General features: G+C 41.7%; 1 protein-coding gene across 1 annotated transcript; it reads right to left on the bottom strand.

Annotated features, from left to right (window-relative positions):
• Positions 1-1536: 1536 nt before the first annotated feature.
• Positions 1537-10929, bottom strand: LOC124131818 (JNK1/MAPK8-associated membrane protein-like). Its single transcript, XM_048403618.1, has 7 exons — positions 10778-10929; positions 9974-10029; positions 9140-9309; positions 8102-8305; positions 5044-5213; positions 4212-4288; positions 1537-3649 (listed from the first exon to the last, which is right to left on the bottom strand). Exons 1-7 carry the CDS (start codon positions 10827-10829, stop codon positions 3434-3436), a joined length of 945 nt encoding a protein of 314 aa, XP_048259575.1. The 5' UTR covers positions 10830-10929; the 3' UTR covers positions 1537-3433.
• Positions 10930-16812: the final 5883 nt, after the last annotated feature.

Here is a 16812-nt window from a genome sequence, read left to right as displayed (position 1 = left end):
ACACAATATGATTAATTGACGGAGATAGCTGCATGGCTGCTAATACTTACAAAGTGAAAACAAGTCAATAAGGAATATTACTTACAGCAGTGAAACATTTCAAAGTGCACTTTCAAGAAATGTCAATTTTCTTAGCAATAAAAAAAGTTTTGATCACATGGTTTCAATCCGGGTATAAATCAACAGGTGACTGCAAGAGGTTATATTAAGCAAAGGCCTTGGTCGTTTGAACTTCAGATAGATCTGCACCTGGTTTTCTTTTGGTTTGTGGTAATGAACGTACACTGCGTACACTGCTAGATATATCAGCACACGGTCACCCGACTGCTGATCCTCTGTCGGATTCGGATTGTGACATGATCAAAACTCAATGTTTATCGCTAAGAAAACTGACATTTCTTGAAAAGTGCACCTTGCAATTTGGTCATTCTTGTAAGAAATATTCCTTATCAGCAGAAAGTCTTATAAAGTAAAAACAAGCCAAAGTAATAGCACACAAGCAGCTATCTTCATTGATTAATGAGCGCGACATTTTCTGATTCTATTTCAAGTGACGAGGGCTGTGTTTCACACTGGGATTAAAGTGCAACAATAGCATAAATTACTTACCTCCTTGTCAGAATGAGTTCTGATTGGTTCATTCTGCCTAGGATAGAAATATATTTCTGAGCCGGAGAAAATATCCCTTATACCCTGATACAAACTGCACATCAATGAAAGTCACGTGACACATCACAAGTTAACCTCAAACAGATGTTTTCTATCAATTTTGAATTTATTAAAATTCTTGTAAATGGCAGATTAAAAAATGTCATAAAGATAAATTCATTGTGGCAGTATCACTCGGGGTACATGTGGTTTTATGCATCCCTCGTTAGGTTTTATACCATGAGCCAGAGCTATATAACCACATGTACCCCTGGTGATACTGCCACAGCTTATAACAGACACAACTTAAGGAGTAATTGGTAAACACTATGGATTGTGTGAACACATTGTTGATATTGAAGCAGGGCAAAAGTTTTGCCATGTAATAATAATAATAATAATAATAGTCAATTTGTATGATGCATATATCCATGCATAGTGCATGCTCAAGGCGCATAATAATGTCTTTTGGAGACTGTCTAAAGTCTAAAGAGATAGGATTTAAGTTGTGAGCGGAAAGTTGACTGTTCACTGCAGTCACAGAGGTGTTGTGGTAGACTGTTCAAGGCAATGGCCGCTGAGTATGCAAAGGAACGTTTGCCATAGTGTGATGTTTGAAGGTTTGTTCAAGGCAATGGCCGCTGAGTATGCAAAGGAACGTTTGCCATAGTGTGATGTTTGAAGGTTTGGTTTGATAAGCAAATTCTCTGAGCAGAACATCTTTCTGGGACATATATATGAAGGAGATCAGCAAGATGGGACGGTGCTTGTCCCACGAGACATCTTAAGACATAACAGAGAATCTTGAATGTTATCCTGTGTTCAACTGTTGATGGTAGTACATGTATTCCTGATAATGGTCAACCACTGAAATATATCAAACCACCATTTCAATTTTGTTTTATTTACAATCAATGGTACAATTCTGGGCTTTCTCTGAAATACAAATCACATTTCATTGTAACAATTAGAACTTCAGATTCCTGAGCATGTAATTAATACAGACTGTCACAGCAAATCTTATTTCTGTATCTCGAAACATAAACTGTCAGTTCTGAATGGAAACAATAGTGGCCACACGATAATATTGTGGTTATATTATTCATCCTGTTATTTCGGAGCACAATGGCATTACACTGAAAAGGAAGTACTATGAATATTTCTATTTTGAGTAAAACTTTTGAAATAAAGTGCAAAAAAAAATGCCTAATCATCTTAGAGGCTTGATGTCCGATTGGTTCTAAACAAACCCACAGATCCTTCATTTACACGATTTAGACTTGGCGGTCAACATCCACCCAGGGTTCACTGGACGTGACTTCTGGAGCGTTTGTCAGATCTTCAGGCAGGCAGGTTTCGTAATGGAGTAAAAGATCTGATTTTATGGAGATTGATATACTTCTTGATATGTAACCAGTGCCCTATAAGTTAAGTACTTACGCCTGACAAAGTGGAGATAATGTATGGATAACAACTTCTTTTTTTACTGTAAAGGTGACATTTCTGTATAAATCCTAATACTGTTATCAAGCAAGGACAACGGTATAAGGATCTATACCGAAACGTTGCCTTTACAGTATATAAAGAAGTTGTCATCCATACATAATCTCTACTTTGTCGTCCGTCAACTTGGTTCCGTTTTTCAAATGTTAACACTTTTCACTGGAATCAGTGTGTCTTACAAAAACTTACATAGGGATGTTCAGAAATGCGCCAACCATGTGATAGACATTCACTATATTCACCGGATGATTGGCAAATGTTATCACTTAGATAGTATAGCCTTACAACACTATCTTACACTTAATGATACCTTCTATTACCCATAAGGTTCGAAATAACCGAGGCCATCGTATGTGCATTAGTGCAACGTCAATTCAAGTGCACCAGTGTATTGTTTACGTCATGTGGACGGCATTGTTGACTTCCTCGAATATTATTATGACGTAAGGTCGGAATGACGTAAGGTTGGAATAACATCACACTAGAAACAACATCATAGCTGAAGATTGTTGACGTCATTCGACTATTGTGTTTTTCTAAGACTGCAGTTGTGATCAGAGCATTTTTCTAAAGTGGAGCTCAAAGGTTAGGATTTATGGGAAATAAGGACATTATTATACAAGCATGTGTGTCATACTGATTTTATGAAACAAGTGTCAGAATCTTGTATTACCGGAGCGAGAGTGAGGGCAATGCATGAATTCTTGTACATCTTTCTGAAAATCAGTGTAACACACATACCATTATAATGCTTTATAACAGAAAACATCAAGATCCTCGTATGACAAAAATAATGATACGCATTATCACAGTTTGAGAATGAGTATTTTCACAGACTAGTTCTGACTGTATGACTAGTGAGGACGGTCACAGAGTGAATGAGACAGATCAAGGATCATAATTGGGCATTCAGCCCAGATAAGCAGATCCTGGCAACTGCACAGCAAATTGCAACTTCTTAGACCGAGCAAATTTTGCGCTCAGGTTTGACGTTCTGCCTTCACAGCCAGCATTACAAAACCACCACTTAGCTACATGGAATGATGAATTTATGGAGATCTGTAACCATGGTAACCCTTGCAGACGTATATTGGTAAGTTTCAAGGCAAACCAAGCAATATCATTCTGGACCATAAGCTGTTGCCTTCTCTGCTGTTGCCATAGTTACTCACAGAAGGCCGACATCTTGTTCCTCTTTGCACACACCACGTGGCTGTATTCAATGTTAATTGTGACCTGGAACACACAACCATAACACACTAACACCAAGGTGGTGCTGCACTCAAGTCCTTCCAAGGTTATCTGGATTTGAGAACCTGACTGTTAACACATAGAAAATAGCTGGGAATGGCACCAGGGCTATGAGAGGGGCTTGGAAGCCGGGTTGTTTCAGCAGTGTCAGAGATATGATTCCATACGCATGTAGAAGCCAGTGTCCGATCAGAATAGTTGCATTTCTTCCATTGGTGAAACTGTCAACTATAAGATCCCTCATTTTCTGAAAAGAAATAAATAAAATCCCAATAATCACTGACAAAAATACTTCTTCAAACTAAACATCTTGTAATCAAATAACCTGTATTCCTAATCTACATAGTATGAGATACTGTTGATATTATCATCTGCTAGACCCACTGAGCATGTCGGAAGTGGGGCTGCTGGGTAAATCTTGTGTTGCGATGAGTTGCGAACATGTGCCGACTGGCATGACAAGCTGGCTGTTTTAAGTATGAGCGTACACGAAGCTAAAGAAGAATATAAGTGAAGTGTCTGCTGTGGTTGGTTGATTGGCATTATCAATTACCAGTATCACTTTCCTCCATTGCTGTGTACAGTGAAGGAATAGGTCATGCTTTACTAATATGAGCATATATTATATATATTGATATCACGATAATCTGAGTATAGTTTTACATCAATAGCAACATTTCAGCCATAAATAGGCTTCACATGTTGTACCCAGAGGGGATTTGAACCCAGGTCAGTGGTGGGACAAGCCAGTGCTTTAACCACTGTGCTACATGTGTCTCCTGACTGCTACAGACAATGGTTATGCGTACCTGTTCCTTCATGGAGGCAAGATGAACAGCACTGGTCACCACCGAGACAACCAGGACAATGAACGGGAAGGCATAGTCTGAAAACAAATAATCCTATTCAGTCTTCTTGTGGTGAACCAGGACAAAGTCATCACTACAGAACCTCACTGGGTGATGTAACTCTTTCATTATATTCGACAACATTGTTTGCCAACAACTTTCAGATGCAACAGACTCTGTGTTTTACCTTGAACCCTGTGAAAACGGAACCCAATCTCGAGGACAGTCTGGTTGGCGATGTGTTTATTATACAAAGGAACATCAGTCCGTACCAAGGATTCGTTAATCTGGGAAATTGTTAATCTGGATGATTACCTTAGTATATTTCCTATTAAAACAAATTACTGTATACTGGAAACATTATTTTTAAAAAAATATCCTGAATTCTTTGCCATTCATCATATTAATAGAAGTTTACCTCCTGTACCTCGTATTTGGCTGAGAGTGAGTGAGTGAGTTTGGTTTTAACACAGTTTGACCAATATTTCAGTGATATCACAGTGTGTCAGTTTGATGTGAATGATAAAAAGATGATGCAGGTCTTCCAAATTCTAAAAGCCTTAGGTCTTCTTCAGGTCTTAGATGTTTACCAATTAGGTCAACGAGCACAGACAGCGCTGACATTGTGACAAACCTAGAAACAAACAGAGATACCTGGCAATCGAATCCGCATTCATATACATTTCAGAAGCAACTCGGTGAATTAGAATTTGGATGTTTGTCCCATCCGTGCTTCTGATGCGGCCTAGGAAGTCTGTAAACCTGAATCTGAACTAAAATGTGTGTGACTTACACAGGAGTCCTCCGAACACAGCCTGCAGCACGATGAGGATGGGGAGGAAGTACAGGGCGGCATATATGGACTTGGTGCCGCGGCCTTCAACCAGCTTGTAGGAGATGACGGGTCGGATGACCATCAGTAGAACCAGTGATATGGCATAATACACCATCACCATTGTGTACCTGGCAGAACAAACAGACACTGTAAACCCTGCAGACATACTAGTACTGGGTATCAGCCTGACTGTTTACTTGCATCCTGTTGCAATAATGATTTACTGATTTATGTACTGTGACACTTACCACAATATATTGCTTGTGTTCTTTCATCTGTAATTTGTATGAAGCCAGGGTTTTACATGATGCGCAAATGTGCTCTAGTACACACAAATATAGAGAACGAACGCAGAAAATCATATATGCCGCACAATTATATTCATAGAACCTACAGCGCATCAAGATCAGTTATGGGTGTCTGTTATTTCATCCATCAGTCATAACCATTGTCCACATGATCAATGATTCATTCCAGGCTCTAAAGTAATTATCTGAATGAACAGCACACTACACCATTTCATTACTTCACAGGACCCTCACACTCTACTCAGCGCTCATAAACTGTGCTATTTGGTGTGTGATTGGCTTAATGTAAGGTTGGATTAAGGTGAGGATTCTCCTGTAAACCCGACAGAGGACATTTTGTTTAGACATATTGAGTCGCATTTTTGGCTAGGGGCCAGCGGTCGCATTCTTTTGGAGACACATTAATTTCACGTTTTACAGTAATTCATATTCGCAACAAAATCGCAATAATTGTTTTCATCCTACTTGCCGATTCCATCAAGAAAGAATGGCGTAATTTATTTGGTCGTCTATTTTCAGTAGTGTGTCATTCAAAGCGTCTTCAAACAAAGTCGAGGGGGCAAATGGGTACAGGCTATATGTCCTAATAGGATGGAGACATGATGGCAGGTGCTGGAGGATCATGTTAGCACTGATAGAGAGTTTGCGTGAAGGATACTTACAGAGGGTATATGTCCTAATAGGATGGAGACATGATGGCAGGTGCTGGAGGATCATGTTAGCACTGATAGAGAGTTTGCGTGAAGGATACTTACAGAGGGTATATGTCCTAATAGGATGGAGACACGATGGCAGGTACTGGAGGATCATGTTAGCACTGATAGAGAGTTTGTGTGAAGGATACTTACAGTGGCTATATGTCCTAATAGGATGGAGACCCGATGGCAGGTAGTGGAGGATCATGTTAGTACTGCTAGAGAGTTTGTGTGAAGGATACTTACAGAGGGTATATGTCCTAATAGGATGGAGACACAATGGCAGGTACTGGAGGATCATGTTAATACTGCTAGAGAGTTTGCGTGAAGGATACTTACAGAGGGTATATGTCCTAATAGGATGGAGACACAATGGCAGGTACTGGAGGATCATGTTAGCACTGATAGCAAGTTTGTGTGAAGGATACTTACAGTGGCTATATGTCCTAATAGGATGGAGACACGATGGCAGGTACTGGAGGATCATGTTAGCACTGATAGAGAGTTTGTGTGAAGGATACTTACAGTGGCTATATGTCCTAATAGGATGGGGACACGATGGCAGGTACTGGAGGATCATGTTAGTACTGATAGAGAGTTTGTGTGAAGGATACTTACAGTGGCTATATGTCCTAATAGGATGGAGACACAATGGCAGGTACTGGAGGATCATGTTAGCACTGATAGCGAGTTTGTGTGAAGGATACTTACAATGGCTATATGTCCTAATAGGATGGAGACACAATGGCAGGTACTGGAGGATCATGTTAGTACTGATTGAGAGTTTGTGTGAAGGATACTTACAGTGGCTATATGTCCTAATAGGATGGAGACACGATGGCAGGTAGTGGAGGATCATGTTAGTACTGATAGAGAGTTTGTGTGAAGGATACTTACAATGGCTATATGTCCTAATAGGATGGAGACACAATGGCAGGTACTGGAGGATCATGTTAGTACTGATAGAGAGTTTGTGTGAAGGATACTTACAGTGGCTATATGTTCTAATAGGATGGAGACACGATGGCAGGTAGTGGAGGATCATGTTAGTACTGACAGAGAGTTTGTGTGAAGGATACTTACAATGGCTATATGTCCTAATAGGATGGAGACACAATGGCAGGTACTGGAGGATCATGTTAGTACTGATAGAGAGTTTGTGTGAAGGATACTTACAATGGCTATATGTCCTAATAGGATGGAGACACAATGGCAGGTACTGGAGGATCATGTTAGTACTGATAGAGAGTTTGTGTGAAGGATACTTACAGTGGCTATATGTCCTAATAGGATGGAGACACGATGGCAGGTACTGGAGGATCATGTTAGTACTGATTGAGAGTTTGTGTGAAGGATACTTACAATGGCTATATGTCCTAATAGGATGGAGACACAATGGCAGGTACTGGAGGATCATGTTAGTACTGATAGAGAGTTTGTGTGAAGGATACTTACAGTGGCTATATGTCCTAATAGGATAGAGACACGATGGCAGGTACTGGAGGATCATGTTAGTACTGATTGAGAGTTTGTGTGAAGGATACTTACAATGGCTATATGTCCTAATAGGATGGAGACACAATGGCAGGTACTGGAGGATCATGTTAGCACTGATAGCGAGTTTGTGTGAAGGATACTTACAGTGGCTATATGTCCTAATAGGATGGAGACATGATGGCAGGTACTGGAGGATCATGTTAGTACTGATAGAGAGTTTGTGTGAAGGATACTTACAGTGGCTATATGTCCTAATAGGATGGAGACACGATGGCAGGTACTGGAGGATCATGTTAGCACTGATAGCGAGTTTGTGTGAAGGATACTTACAGTGGCTATATGTCCTAATAGGATGGAGACATGATGGCAGGTACTGGAGGATCATGTTAGTACTGATAGAGAGTTTGTGTGAAGGATACTTACAATGGCTATATGTCCCAATAGGATGGAGACACGATGGCAGGTACTGGAGGATCATGTTAGCACTGATAGCGAGTTTGTGTGAAGGATACTTACAGTGGGTAGACCAACTCCTGTGTACAATGTAGAGTGAATGTGTAGTTGGGGCTGGGGTTGTACAGCATGGTGTACCAGTCGGACAACTTGTTCACGTTACAGGATCGGATGTGCATGGATCCCAGCGGGTCGGCCATCAACAGGGTGAGGACAGCAGCAATGGCGCTCTCCATCAAGGCTGATAGATGCAACACTAACACAGCCCTGGGAAAGCAAGCCAACACGTTAGGAGACTTTCACAAATATCTCCATGTATGGTGGCGTTATCCCACAATTTAGGAAAATATTACTCTTGATTCAAATCATCCGACCAACCCATTGTTTCACTTGCTGGAAACAGCCTGTCCATAAAGCCATGTGTTGTATTCGTAAAGAACATGAAGAAAAGGGATGTTTGTGTATATTATTGTTGCTGTAGCTATTTTGAACAACAAAGTTGATCAAATAACCACATGTTCTAAATACGCCATCTATGTAAAGAAAGATTAACAAGGACATTGAAATAAAAGCCCAACTACGTACAGACACATATTGGATGTGTCCATGTTCCTGAAACACAAGTTCAGTGAAACATTGTTAATCTGGACTGTTCCATCACAGTGGATAAACCAATTTCCGAAATCACAGACATTTCTCTATGTTTGGCTAGCAGCTGTTCTCATTCCATCAAGGTCCAGATTGATGTCATCCAGATTCACAAGGGTTCACTGTATTTTATGTTTTGCCTTAATAATAATGAAAAGCCATAGCCTAGACCTGTTTCCTTGTTTCGTGGGTGCGCCCGGACAAAGTTTGCAACTGCGAACAAATGCTGCATGGTTTCTCAGAGAGCAACATTTTGTCCATGAAACCTGGTCTACTTATAAAAACACTTCCAGAAAATAATTCAGCATAAATCTTTCACATTTCATCTTAACAATCTGATCTGATCTGAGTTGGCTTTGCACAATAATCCAGCAATATCACTGGTGGTGATGCCAGAAATGGGCTTCACACATTGGACAAGTGAACCAGACTATCCTTCTGCCCACATCTCACCTGAATCGTTTGCCCCGAGTTTTGAAGTCGATGAAGAACCAGTGCAGCACCAGAGACAACAGCGCCATGAAGCCGAGATAGAGCCAGTCATGCAGGGCCAGGCTGCCGTCACACTCAGTACACTGTGACCAGGGAGACTTGCTGTTGGGCTGGAACCCCCGCGGACAGGCCTACAACACAGCAACATTATATAACAGTGGTCAACATTGAGGGTTGCTGTTGGGCTGGAACCCCCGGGGACAGGCCTACAACACAGCAACATTATATAACAGTGGTCAACATTGAGGGTTGCTGTTGGGCTGGAACCCCCGCGGACAGGCCTACAACACAGCAACATTATATAACAGTGGTCAACAGGCCTGCAACTCAGCAACATTATATAATAGTGGTCAACATTGAGGGTTGCTGTTGGGCTGGAACCCCTGGGGACAGGCCTGCACCACAGCAACATTATATAACAGTGGTCAACATTGAGGGTTGCTGTTGGGCTGGAACCCCCGGGGACAGGCCTGCACCACAGCAACATTATATAACAGTGGTCAACATTGAGGGTTGCTGCCAATATATACCACAACATAAATCTTTCTAACCATTATTAAAAAATATGAGGAGCCATTGTTGCATGACAATTAGTAGCAGTTTTAGCGAAAGTGGTGCTGTTTTCGCCAGAGGAAATCTGTGTCGTTTTGCTGAGGTGCTGGAATAGCCTGCACCTGTATCACAGTGGTATGTCTGCGTCACAGTGGTACGTCTGCGTCACAGTGGTACGTCTGCGTCACAGTGGTACGTCTGCGTCACAGTTGTACGTCTGCATGACAATGTAACCAATATTACCCCACAATCAGCATCTATAGTCTCTCTTCCACAGTACTCCCCGGGACAACTCTTCACTGAAAAAATATAATCATAACAGTAAATAAACAAATCAGTTAGATGGATATCAATCTTTAAACAGTACAATCAGTTTCTTTGTCTGTTGTTTAACACCGCACTCAGCAATATTCCAGCTATATGACGGTGTTCTGTAAATAATCGAGACAGGACCAGACATGCCAGTGATTGACAATCAGTATCGGATGTTATATTCATATATCGTTGGATCATAGGTTTTTGGACATCATATGTTTTCGGACCGCCATAGTTATCGCGATTACTCGTTCTATAACGGGGGTGGGTGGGATGTAGCATCACATAGACATTGTAAATATTCAGATGATGGCTTGTTTTTAAGAGAAAGTTGTCTGAGAAGTGAATGAGATGTTTTACAGTTGTTCATGTGATTAGAGAGAAAACTAGGAATGTTTCTTAAGCGTCCGAAAACCCATAAACTCGGGGATAGTAAATCGAGTGATATGTCAAATATTACGTTCGACGGTTAGGCAAACTAAATACTGACACTGGGCCTAACAGCTACAGGATAGTCTGGAATTAATGTTCATACACCTGTCAAACATATGGGTTTCACCGAACAAGCGAAAAAACGCTCATTTCTTTAGCTTCTAATGTAGGCTAAAGCCCGATTTAGTCTCGTACAAGTTTGGAGAGCAGTCGTACTTCACTTGTTCATTACTGACACTGGGTTATAGACTATTCTGATCGATCACTCAAAATGTTACCAGTTTCTTTTGCGAGTCTTACCTATATTCATTTCCACAATAATGTCCGACGAGACGCTGGCTAAGGGCAACATCCGAATGTGATATTAGAACACAACATCAAAAGATGTGACAACAGGAAATAAGACGGACTGACATGCGCGGCACTGTTTGAGCTAATTGTGTTGATAGAGTTTTCTCCTCTTTGCCCAAACTCGACCGTTTTGCCGTTAGGTGGCGCTTTGATTTTCGCCACCGTAAACTGGCTCCGTCTAGCCTTTCCGAAGTCAAGTGACAGACAACGTTTACTTAGAGATTATTATACGAGGTTATGTGACATACTGATTTTTACGAAACGTGTGTCAGAATTCTTGTATACCCGAGCGAGGGTAATACATGAATTCTTACACGAGTTTCGTAAAATCAGTATGGCACAAAAATGTCATGCGACTGTTATAATTTCTTTATTGTTCATTATTTATTCATCCTTTTGAGGTTCTTGAAAACCACAACTGTCGAATGACGTCAACAATCTTCAATTATGACGTCGTTTCTTGTGTGACATCATTCGACCTTACGTCACATTAAGATTCGAATGACGTGAACAATGCCGCCCGGATGACGTTAGCAATACACCGCTGCGCGTGAAGTGATATTTGCACTACTGTACATACGGTTTTTAAGTACCCGTGTATTTCTAACACTATGTGTAATAAAACATTATATCAACCCTTCAGTTTGATGCACGTACAGACGGAGGTGGGCAGTAGCTTTCCTCGTGCAAAAAATCGAATTTCTTCGACACTTTCATTTCATCGAGTTAAGAGTTAATTTTAAATGATTTCCCCATTTTGCTAAAAGTTGCACGTGTACAAAAATGAACAATGTATGCGTTATCAAATATTCGATAGAAAGATTGACTTTCATTATTCTCAAACATTTTTACATATACACATTCGTTTGGGTACCATGTCATTTGTGCTTCCTTACAGTGGTGGGTTGATTTTGGAACTGAGATATAGAGGATAGTCAATGTGTCTTGTGAAATATCATGTTTCCCTCATCGAGTGACCGATGGTAGAAACATGATATTTCACAAGACACTTGGAAAATCCTATTTATATCACACTATATGTGTAGTTTTCTCACGGAAAATTAAATTATCTCATTACACAGACCTTCAAACGTAAATTCTCCCTACCTCACACACACACATATTCACACATACACACACACACACACACACACACACACACACACACACACATACACACATGCACGGTCCACCCCCCAACTGTCCAACTGAAGTAAGTCAATCCTGTCTAGAATTATGTAAGATATGTTCTTTTGTTTTGCTGTTTGCGTGTTGTTTTGTTTGTTTAAATAACCGAGTCTGGATCAGACAATCTAGTGAGCATCGACCCACGCAACTGGGATACGATAACATGCATGAACCAAGTCAGCGAGCCTGACCACCCGATCCTGTTAGTCGCCTCTTATGACAAACATAGTCGCCTCTTATGACAAACATAGTCGCCTCTTATGACAAACATAGTCGCCTCTTATGACAAACATAGTCGCCTCTTATGACAAACATAGTCGCCCTTCTGACAAACATTGTCGTCTCTTATGACAAACATAGTCGCCTCTTATGACAAACATAGTCGCCTCTTATGACAAACATAGTCGCCTCTTATGACAAACATAGTCGCCTCTTATGACAAGCATAGTCGCCTCTTATGACAAACATAGTCGCCTCTTATGCCAAGCATAGTCGCCTCTTATGACAAGCATAGTCGCCTCTTATGACAAACATAGTCGCCTCTTATGACAAACATAGTCGCCCTTCTGACAAATATAGTCGCCTCTTATGCCAAGCATAGTCGCCTCTTATGACAAACATAGTCGCCTCTTATGACAAACATAGTCGCCTCTTATGACAAGCATAGTCGCCTCTTATGACAAACATAGTCGCCTCTTATGACAAGCATAGTCGCCTCTTATGACAAACATAGTCGCCCTTCTGACAAACATAGTCGCCTCTTATGCCAAGCATAGTCGCCTCTTATGACAAGCATAGTCGCCTCTTATGACAAACATAGTCGCCTGTTGTAAGACAATTGATTCCCCAATATTTAATGTTACATCAACAATGAGCATTATTATGACTGCAGTGTATGCTTGTGGTGAGAGGCGACTAAATGGATGATGATCCGCCTGGCTGGATAACTCGGTTGATGCATGTCATCGTATCCCAATTGAATGGGTCGATGCTCATGATGCCAGTCACTGATTTGCCTGATCGTGTCTCGATTTCTATCTTCTTCTTACTGTCAACAGTATCAAATCAACAGCTTTGAACAGTATTACAGTTATATCACGGCGTGTCAGCTTAATGTGGGAGGAAAGCCCGAGGTGATGCAGATCTTAGTCGTTTACCCACGGCCACGGGTATGGTGCTGACAAACCTAGAAACATAATTGGGGCGAACCGGGATTCAAACCCACAATCATAGGTTTCTGGCGTGCCCAAGACAGGCAACTCTGCACAGTGAATTGTGGCGCCTTAGACGACTGGGCCATCCGTGTACCCACATATTGTGTAAGCTGTATCGCAAGTTGTGCGTCGCCGTATCCCAATGGCGTGGCTCTACGCTCATGCTGGTAAACACAGGTCTGTGTAGCCCAGATCCTATCTGGATTGTTCTCAGCATCCCGAGGGGCGGTCGGGTAGCCTAGTGGTTAAAGCGTTCGCTCGTCACGCCGAAGACCCGGGTTCGATTCCCGACATGGGTACAATGTGTGAAGCCCATTTCTGGTGTCCCCCGCCGTTATATTGCTGGAATATTGCTAAAAGCGGCGTAAAACCATACTCACTCACTCACTCACTCAGCATCCCGTGATACAGCAGCAGTGTCGCTGCTGACCTCGAGTCCACAACATTCAATCACAACGATGACACCAGGCGTCCCGTGAGTGTCTTTGTCCGGGACGTTTGACACCGACCTTCGCTTGGTTCTAGTATCATAGTTATGGTTATTGCCACCCAAAGGATGTATTATACAAAGATAGAGCTGATAATCACACCTCGTTGTATGCCACGCGCCTGGAGATTACAAGCAAAGTCGATGGTTTTCCTTTTGGATATTTCTCAATAAAAAGTTTTGAACTACAATGTGACCGACGCATAAAGTCGACTATCTGTTCATGTAGTTCTTTTTGAGAAAGACATTCAGGGTGTAAAAGGAGCAATTATTCAGTTATTTGGTGTACCGGTATTCTCAAAACTTACATTTTCAACCCTTTATGTCATAAATGATGACTTACAGTCAAAACGAATTAGAATCAAGTCGCCCAACATTTTAGTGATAGGGAACTATTAATCATCAAGATTAATCTCAATTAAGATTTAAACGGCACATATGCTCCTGGAATATGTATTTTAAATAATTATTTCCATAATAAGTATAATTATCGAAATGATTTATTAATCGAATTGGTACTCAAACATAAAACCACCAATCTTGCGTCATCAGTGTATTCATGTGTGTATGGTGTGACAGGTGTTATCAGTTGTAAACACCAGTCTCCGACAGCTCCCTGCTGCCCACAGACCCGTTTGAGTCGGTACTTTATCTCTCGTCCGACAACTGGGTGACCCCTGTCTGTACGTCTCGAGATCTTGCATTCACTAGACACGCTTTAAAGCACCTGTTCCGGTTAGTTTATATTATACTAAATCATTTTCATCTAAAGTCGTCTATTTTGAAACATGTCTTTTTTTGGAAGTTATCGTTGTTCCGACCCAGTTAAGAAATACGTATGCCTTCACCCCCAAACTCCGCAATGTCAGCACAGACTAAAGGTGAACCGATTGAAACATGTTTTTCCTGGAAGGTGTGGTGATTTCTACCTCACCCGATTAACAAAGACATATGCCTCCACTCCCAAACTCCGCCATGTCAACGTAGGCTAGGGTTGGCCCACTGAGACATTGATATAAACACGCGTTCAGGGTCCTGTGCACATTAGTATGTTGGGTTATTTCCGTTAAATCTTGTCAGCTGAACGTTGATGTTATTTGTTAGACGTTTACTGCTGTGGTAAAATCCACGAGATGGTGCTGACAAACCAAGAATTATTAAATCAGTGTGAATCTTGGATTCGAACCCACGAACATACAGGATACTGACGCGGCTAAGGGGCGCAACCCTGTGCGCAACAAATTCCGGCACCTTGCATGACTGGGGCCACCTAGTTTTAACCCAGGGGTTTGATTGCGTTGAATTCTCTGCGCGCTGATGGCACGCACGCTAGTACATGCTATCGTGTGTATCTCCATGGTGCTCTGGGAGCAATAACCTTTAGAGTGAGAGATATGCAGTTCAGTCAACTAAAAGTTGCTTGTCAAACGACGTGGCTTAAGTATATACTTTGCCCGGTGATGTAGTTACTGTATGTATTCGGTCTTCATTGTTTCATATGTTTATTTGTAGCTCGAATTTATCACGAAAAAGTACAGATCAATTATAATATCCATTTTTAAAAATATTCTCTTGGCCTGTTTGTGGTTTAACGCCGCACTCAGCAATATTCCAGCTATATGACGGCGGTCTGTAAATGGTCGAGTCTGGACCAGACAATCCAGTCATTGACATCATGAGCATCGATCCACGTATTTGGGATACGATGACAATGCATCAACCAAGTCAGTGAGTCTGACCACCCGATCCCGTTAGTAGCCTCTTACGACAAGCACAGTTGCACAACATGGGTTGCTGAAGACTATTCTAACCCAGGATCTTCACGGGTGTTTGGTTTGGTTTGGTTTGGTTTGGTTTAGTGACGAATCCGGTTTCCATCATCGAAGGACATCTGTGCGGATCTGTGTGTATCGGCTACAGAATAAGCGCTATACCGGATGTTGCGTACCGGAAGTCGTCAGATGTGGTATGATGTAAGGGAGGAATGTCTCATGGGCGACAAACAGATCTGGTTCATACCCCGAACCACTTAACAGGTTGCGTTACCGCGAGGACGTCCTCACGCTGACTTAAACCTGCAAGAATAAAGCGCCATTTTTCAGTATGACAAAACGTATCCACATGTACCACGACCTTGTACTGTTCATCAACATGCTGCATTGACCGTCAAGGTCACCGGATCTCAACCCAATATGCAGTATCTGAGGGATGACCTAGACCGACGTTTACATCAACGCCAATCAGGGTCACCGAATCTGCAGCAATTACGCCAAGCTCTTCAGGAATAGTGAGTGAGTAGGCTTTAACGCCGCTTTTAACAGTATCCCAGTTATATCACGGCGTGTCAACTTAATGTGGGAGGAAATCCCGAAGTGATGCAGGTCTCAGAGGTTTACTACTTCGGTGTAACCCACGTTTGTGCTGACAAACCTAGAAACGTAATCGGGACGAACCGGGATTCGAACCTACAATCTGGCTTGCCCAAGGGACACAACTCGCGGCGCCTTAGACGACTGGGCCACCCGTGCCCCCTGACATGTCTAGAAGTCATCCAGGTTCAACGGTGGAAATACACAGTACCATGGTTTGAGATTGTCACATGACCGGCACATGACAAGACTTCTCCGTCAACGTTAAATGGACTTGTCTCACTTTGTAATCTTCCAAATACAGGCATGTTGTTCGTATCGCTTACACAGGTTGTCGAGGTCAAAGAATGAATCTCTTGAAAACCACACATGCCTTCATGTTTTGGGGGAGTATATTTATAATGGAATCCGGATGTGCAATGTTTATTATTTCAATCACAAATTAAATGGTAAAAAAGACGTTTAAGATGGCGTGCAAGTACGGTTTTTATGAATGGGAATTTCAGTATTTTGTGGATTGTGTGGTAACATTGGAGGACCAAGCGTGATCATACCCTGGCGTCTTTGAAACGTAGCTCATGCTATAAACCGGTTTGATGACTTGAATATTTACAGGTTGCCAATGATACAGCTGGAATATTACGAACAGTGGCGTGAAAAAGCATTTACTGTTTATGCATAGACAATGCCTTTTAGAAAGTGTTCAGATACAACATATGTTATATT

The sequence above is a fragment of the Haliotis rufescens genome, unplaced genomic scaffold, assembly GCF_023055435.1.
Source record: "Haliotis rufescens isolate VD_foot unplaced genomic scaffold, xgHalRufe1.0.p SCAF_3, whole genome shotgun sequence".
NCBI lineage: Eukaryota > Metazoa > Mollusca > Gastropoda > Lepetellida > Haliotidae > Haliotis > Haliotis rufescens.
This window is presented reverse-complemented; position numbering and strand designations above follow the sequence as displayed.